The sequence below is a fragment of the Gavialis gangeticus genome, unplaced genomic scaffold, assembly GCF_001723915.1.
Source record: "Gavialis gangeticus isolate Ggan-Ray unplaced genomic scaffold, GavGan_comp1, whole genome shotgun sequence".
NCBI lineage: Eukaryota > Metazoa > Chordata > Crocodylia > Gavialidae > Gavialis > Gavialis gangeticus.
The window spans coordinates 32618195-32625676 of record NW_017729031.1 but is presented as its reverse complement, the minus strand read 5'-3'; the positions used below and the strand labels follow the sequence as shown (position 1 = coordinate 32625676).

The window sequence follows — 7482 nt, the reverse complement described above, 5'->3', positions numbered from 1 at the left end:
TTTTTTTGCAATATCTGCCTCTCCTGTCACTAAATTACCCTTGTCATCTCCTAAAGGCCCTTCACTGACCTCTTGTTCCTTGTGTACTTGAAAAATGTCCTAATCTCTTTTTGCAATCTTCCCTTCGCCTGCCACAGACTTTCCTTTCCCTTTCTTATTTCTTACTTCTGTTAACTTTCTCATCTTGGTCCTGCAATCTCTCCACTCTCCCATTATATCTGATATTTTTCACTGGATATAAAACTTTTCCAGATTCATTTTTGCACCCCCACTCTATTCATCTAGGGCTCAGCCCAGCCAGGTCCTCCTTCAAATGAAAGAGACTGAGAGTGCTATGACCAGATCTCGAGCTGGGCTTTGTTTTATAAGTGTACCCAGTCCAGGGATGGCCAAAATGTAGCCAGTCAAGGTGGAGAAATGCATGTTGGGATGCACAGTCTGCATGGATTGCACCTCTGCATTACAGACTCGCGGACTGGGAACTAGATTGACCAAATCTGGAATGAGGCCCACTGGGCCCCTGGGAGTCCAGTTGGTTGGAGCTGCTCACGGATGGTCAGAATCAGCCAAGTTCTCCCCCCCAGCAAGGTCCTGCGCTGTGCTGACTCTGAATCTGGATGGAAGGTGGTTGCAATCTGTTCCATATTATTGCAAATTGGCTCTAAGTCTCAGGATGCTGGAATACTGCCAACACAGAGATTTTAAGGCCAAAAGGGAGTATTATGATCATCTAAACTGGCCTCCTGTGGAACTCACAAACCAGAGAATGTCACCAGTAATTCCTGCAGCTAGCCCATATCTTCCAGCTAGACAAAAGCAGTGGTCTCGAGCCCGTGGTTACCTGGCAACATTTTTGCCCACGAGATGCTCTGATGTTGCCTGCAGCCGGAGGAAATTAAATATGTGAAGCTGAGGTTGACAGGAAGAGCAAAGTATGATGCTGGCTGCAGCATGCTACTTGCTTGATATTGCTGTTCCTGGGCAGCAAAAGCTGGGGACCACGCAGATACAGGATCTCTCATAAAAAGACAACCAATCTTGATCAAAGGACTAGATCTGGAAGTCCTTCGGGGAATATGCAGATGTGCTCCCATCAGATCTGTGTTCGTCCCTATGGTAGCAATGAGCACACAGGAATTCCTGCGCTGTCAGATCTATAGCCCATCCAGCTCATCATAATTGCCAGTAGGTAACAGTCCTAGTGGCTTCAGTGAATGACGGATGAAACCCTGCACTAGGATATGTTGGAATGACTCTTTAGTGGACCCCTTCCTCTTCTCTCTCTTAATTAGAGGGCAGCTTATGGCCTGCAGCAGTCCTTCCACACTTGGTCCACTTTAAAATCTTTCCTATGACAAACATTACTAGTCTCATTATCCATATAAACATTCAGGCTAGGGACAGGCATTACACATAAACCGGTTCTAGTGATCACAAACTAGTTTATACCTGTAACAGAACAGATGCTCAGCGCACATAAACCAGTTCAAAAATGGCGGTTTGAGATAAACCTGGTTGAATGTAGTAGCAGACTTCACTGATTTGGGTCAAACCGGTGTATGTAATATCTGTCCCAGACCCCTTCCTGGTTTAAGTTCAATCAGCATCCTCCCACATGCCAGATGCATTACAACAGTGGGCGGGCCTCTATTCTCTGCTCCAGCCCAGCAGGGCTGGCCCCTCCCCCCTGCTCCCTCTCTCCCGTGTCTGCCTGGCTTCCTCCTGCTCCCCCTGCCCCCCCGCCATCACTCCCTGCTCAAGCAGGGATTCCCCCGTCCCCTCTGCCTTACACAGACACCTATCAGCACTAGCTAGCAGACCACATGCTGGCTACAGTCCGTGCTGTGGGAGACAGAACAGTGTCAGATTAGCAATTTTTGGAGCTAATCAACAGGTAGCTGGTAATGTCCCTCTGTTCCTTCCTTGGAAAAAAGTTGTTTAAGAAGAGCTTGAACTAATGAGAGAAGCTTTGCTTTGTTTGCTAGGGTGATAAATGCTAACAAGTCCCTATGTAACTCCCTGCTGTGTAACTCAATGCTCTATTATCAACAGTGTGGTGGGGGAACCCCTCCCTAATTAGAGCGTTCTGCAGGGATGGCCATCCCCTCCCCCCCTCCGGTCAGCATCGTGGAAGGGAAGGGAGGGCTGCTCTAACCTGAGCCACTGCAGGCATGTGCCTGTATTCCTTCAGTCCAGAGGAGATGGCTGTGAGGTTACAAACTGGTTTAGCTTAGCCAGCTTAAACTAACCTGCAAAGACTGAATCAATTCAGCCTCAGGCTTTTGAATGTCTGTCCCTAGCCTCAATCTTGCCTTGAAACCTGAGTAATCTATGGCCTCAATATAACAATTGTGGCAATGCATTGTACAGACTAAATGTGTGGTGGAAAAGCAGGTACCTTTAACAGCTGAGAAATCAGACCTAAATATATTTTTTCCTCATTCTTTTACCAGAACTAGAATCTTCCATAAATGTCACTATTTTCCCCTCTTGTTCACTCTGCTGAAATACTTTGGTAAATCTTGAACATTAAAAAAAAGCACATGCAAAATTATTAAGAATTCTGACGTATATAAAAATCACCTTATTGCCCTCACCCACAACCAAGTTTTCCACTATGCTTTCCACAGTGGAGTTCAACAAATGGTACTCGTCTCGTGTTTCTACCAGACTCATGGGCTCCATAGAAGTCAACCCAGTACAACAACCGCATTAAAGAAAAATGTAAAAGGGTCTGAAGCAAATTCAAGTGCTGCAATAATACCTGAAAATTAGGGGTGGGGTTTATAGTTGGCAGCCACGCTGATCTTGGATTCTCCTGGTATCTGAAAGGGCCATTGAATGCCTGAGTAATGGCACTCAGATTGAAGGCACACACTGCTGAGGCAGCTATACTGTTTCTAGAAAGCAGGGGGGGGAAAATCAATTTAATCATTAGAACATTGACATTTTCATCATAACAGACATCAAACGGCACTCAAATAAAATACATGTAAATTACTAGGTGGAAGTATAGTGATACAGATCTCCAGGGTGGGAGGTGGGGAGGGGAACCTATATGGATTACTCGACAATTTGGAGAACGCATTTTAAACTCAGTTTTAAAACGTCTGTGATTTAAGAGCCGTGGCAGCAATTCTGACGTGAAAGGTGAGTACAATTTAATTTGCATGGATTATGTGTGTCTGATTTTATGTTTATATATTTATTTATTTTACATCCCATCAATCCTGATTGATTACAAACGGTCTAATTTTTAATCTCTCGGCATTTCTCAAGGTGAAGCTGAAATTCAATTCCTGCAGCCGTCTGAAAAGCATAGCTGCACCCACATTCTCTAATATACACGTAATACGTACACATGCACGCACGCACGCACACGCACAAAGGGAGAAAGTGCATGAGAGCACTGGGATAGCAGTTCAGCTTGCAAGAGGGACCTGCTGACATACAGAAGTTGTGGTTCTCCATCATCCTAGTTCATGTCTTTGCGGTCCCAGCTGGGAATCACATCTGTCTCAAACAGACCACTGGGAAGACAGGGGAGGCACTCTTTACAACAAACGCCCCTGAAAGAAAGCGAATCTGGAAGAGCATTTGTTTTCACAGCCTTACACTATTTACAATAGGACCTAAGTGAGCCCTGGCCTTTCCGCTCCTCTCACCAAGGGCATATTCCTAGCAGGTGCTAAGTACACTTGGTTCCTTTTCATTTCAGCAGCGCTGAGACAGTTCAAGATTTCCAAATGGTACCCAGCCTCTGCCAGGATTAGGCCCAAAGCACAGACAATGACAAAGCATGTATAAGCCCTACCTGGAATTCAACCCCCTAATTTTTTTTTTTTTAAGGGAGAAGAAAAGAACAGAAAATTAGAGAGAGATCTCAAATGAAAAATAAAAATAGATCATGAAGGGCCAGCAAAGGAGATTGACTTGTCGTGGTGCCTTTTCAATAACCCTGGGCTGCCTTGGCTTGTTGGGCTGCTAATTAAAGCAATTGGAATTCTCTGAAAAGAACACAATTTTATGAAACTCGTAATTACTTTCACACACTCCAAAAAATAATAATAATAATAAAAAGCCTAGCTACACACACCCAAGGAGAGAACTAGAGGGGCAGACTCGACCCGAGCAGGGTTCTTCAGAAGAACACAACACGAGGAGCAACAGTTTTGTGCGTTTTCTCTTCTCCACCTTTCCCCACCCTGCACCCCTTCCATGTCACCGAGCATTGCAGCGATTCCCCCAGAAGGTGTCAAAGCCCCGCACGCGAAACCCGTCTTTGCTTCTGTCTGAATGCCGCTGACACAGTGCATTTTCATAGAAGGCAGCACTTCAGACACAGCTAATGAGGGGTGACAAGTACATGCCTCGAGGCACCAAAATATACTAGTCTAAATAAAGCTTCATATATATAGTATATACATAATATAACATATATATATATATATACACATACACACACACACATACATACATAAAGGTAAGGGAGGAAAGGGTGGCCAAAATTTGGAACGGACTTCCAAGGAAGGTGGTACCCTCCCCTACCTTGGGGGTCTTTAAGAGAAGGCTGGACAGGCACCTGGCCAGGGTCGTCTAACCCTAGCGCTCCTTCCTGCCCAGGCAGGGGGTCAGACTTGATGATCTGTGGAAGTCCCTTCCAACCCTAGTATCTATGAATCTATAAAATATATATATACACATACACAGACATACATAACACATATATATATTTATGTATATGTTTCATGTATACATATATATACACACACACACATATGTGTTTTAAGTATATGTTTTATGTATATATGTGTGTGTGTTTTATGTATATATTGTATGCATGTTTCATGTATATATTATATATATGTATTTGTGCTTTATGTATGTTTCATGTATATATTATATATATATGTTTGTGTTTTATGTATATGTTTTATGTATATATATGTTTGTGTGTTTTATGTATATAATTTATGTGCAAGTTTCATGTATATATTATATATATAGTATATATGTGTGTGTTTTATGTATATATTATATATGTGTGTGTGTTTTATGTATATATTTAATGTATGTTTTATGTCTATATTATACACATACATATGCACATAACATATATATATATAATGTGTGCATACATATATATTTATATGTATGTATGTACATATAGAAAATAATGGATCTTTTTCATATAAAATGGAGCTTTATAAAGAGCCCTATTAACACTTCAGAACAAAACTCCTTTCCTTCAGCAAAGCTGACAAGGGGGAGATGTATCAGTTGTGCGTCATGCAGTAGTCTGGTCCCACCGGCCAGGATTTTTCCATCCCTCACTCTGACCATTTTGATCCTAATCGGAAACCACTGACATTCATTTCCGAGTATTAGCTGGCCTCTATCTTACCCAGATAAAAAAAACCTCAGTCTCCTTTATTTGCATCAGGGGCTCCTGATGATTAACTAGGCTGTTAAGTTCAAAGGTTTTTAAATGCAAATCCCAGTGACCTTATCACTTATATAAAAACTTTTAAAGTATTTTATACTCTACTTCCCTAAAGAGCCATCTTTCCCACAGGCTTAGCTCAGTATTGCACAAGGAACTATATCTCTATTAGTAAGGGGGTTTTTCACGACAGCAGGGGATCCAAAATGATAGCCCTTTGTTGGGAGATGGCCCCAACTCTGCTCAACAGGAATTTTCAAGGTTAGAAATATATTCTTAAACCAAGAGAGTGCATCTTCAGTGTATCAGCGGCACACTGGATACATACACGGGCTGGAACATAAATCAACCTCATTTGGTATGCAGAACGCATGCAACGTTAAGTCCCCGTGGAAGTTAAAAGAATAATTACCATTATTTCTCTAGTCGGATGACAAATTGGAACATTTTCTCTTTGAACTCCTGAAAGAACACCGTGCCGTCGACCCAAAACACTACTCGATCTAACTTCAGCTCTTATCAATAACTCATCTCTTTAGTTACACAAATGTTATATAATCTCTTGTTCTCAGGAGGTGGGCGAGGGAATAGGCAGCTGGGTAGCCATAATATAACGGGGCTAAGTATTACGAGAAGATGGATGAGGCAGCAGCCATCCTGTGCTTCCAAGAGATGCTGCGAGCAGCGCTACCAGAGTCACTGCCAGGCAGCGTCATGTCCCCGCTGTGTCACCCAACGTCTTCTCCCACCTCATTGCAAGTCCTGCTTCAGCTATTACTTATAATAATTTATTCATCACTTTTCTTATTGTTTGAAGCTAGCTAGATGAATGGATAAAAGCTCTCGGTCTTTTCCCTACACACAGGTGAGTCCTTTATGATAACACGACCAGCGTCTCATCTTCACCAAATGCTCCAGCCAAGCCTGTCTTCCAGCTACAGAAGATTGGCTACCTTCCCTCGGGCCTGGCTTTTAGAGACGGATTCATGCAAAGTTCAGCACTGGATTACAATTCCCCCGAAGCCAGGGGAGGGCGGCTCCGGCTTTGTGGTTTAGGCGCACCGCCCAATTATTTTTCTTGTTCACACTGCCTCTGCCCTGAATGGTCCTCAGCTGATGCTGGCAGCGACAGTACGGAAATGGCACAAGAAAAATTAGACCAGCCTTGAAACCTCCCTCCCGCTTGGGATTTCTAGCTTCCAAGTGGCATCCCGATGCCCTTCCCTTCTGTCCTGAAATTCCCACCGCGTTCAGTGGAGCCAAGATGCCCACGACTGCAGTGTCTCAATGGCAGCACAACACAATGCCGAGTCTTTGGGGAGACGGAGGGCGGCTCAATTCCTTTTCCAGCTCCAATGTCAGTGCGACGTGTGCTATGGCAGTGCCACACTCTGTCTTTCTCCCTGCCTTTGTGCACAGGCATGCGAGTTTATCGTACTAACCAGCCAGGTTCTTTAACCCAAGAAGTCGAGGACCTCGCTACGAGCTGAGTCTGGCCCACCACTGGCCCATCCACCCCGGGAACGTCACGTCACCTAAGCCAGGCCAATAGCTTGAGCAAGCTGCCAGCTCTCTGCATATATCTCTGTATATCAAAGGCTGGTTTTTGGGGAGTTGGCCTTCTGCTCATGCTGAGTTGTTCCCACTTCAAGGAGTAGCCCTATAAAGTTGGCTCCTCAGCATAAGCAAGGGGGTCACCCCTCTGATTGCTGTGCTCTGTGCAACTACTCACTAGATTTTCATTGCCTAGTTTATAAATTAGCCTAGCACAAGCCCCAGGGAGTGTTTATTATTGAGCCCTGATAATGGACATGCTAGTCAGTCACAAACTTTATTACCAGTGCCTCGGGCTTCAGAGAAGCCTTGCTTGTGCTTTTCCAGCTTTTAAAACAAATCATTGCAGCTTATCAAAAATTAATATCTTGTTCAACTTAGCTCTTTTCCCCACACTCTGTCTCCAAGGCTCACCCCTGAACCAAGCCTTCCCGACCCAGCTCTTCTCTTCACCCTCTTACACAGCTGTCTAATGCTCTCCTCTC

The 7482-nt window shown here is 44.0% G+C and overlaps 1 protein-coding gene across 2 annotated transcripts in view; it reads right to left on the bottom strand.

The window, feature by feature from the left end:
- The window catches only part of SEMA5B (semaphorin 5B), a 310450-nt gene that overhangs the window by 121292 nt on the left and 181676 nt on the right, over positions 1-7482 (bottom strand). For both annotated transcript variants that reach the window (XM_019522582.1, XM_019522583.1), the window contains exon 9: positions 2765-2900. In XM_019522582.1, the coding sequence (XP_019378127.1) occupies positions 2765-2900 (136 nt within the window). The remainder of the gene's footprint in view (positions 1-2764; positions 2901-7482) is intronic.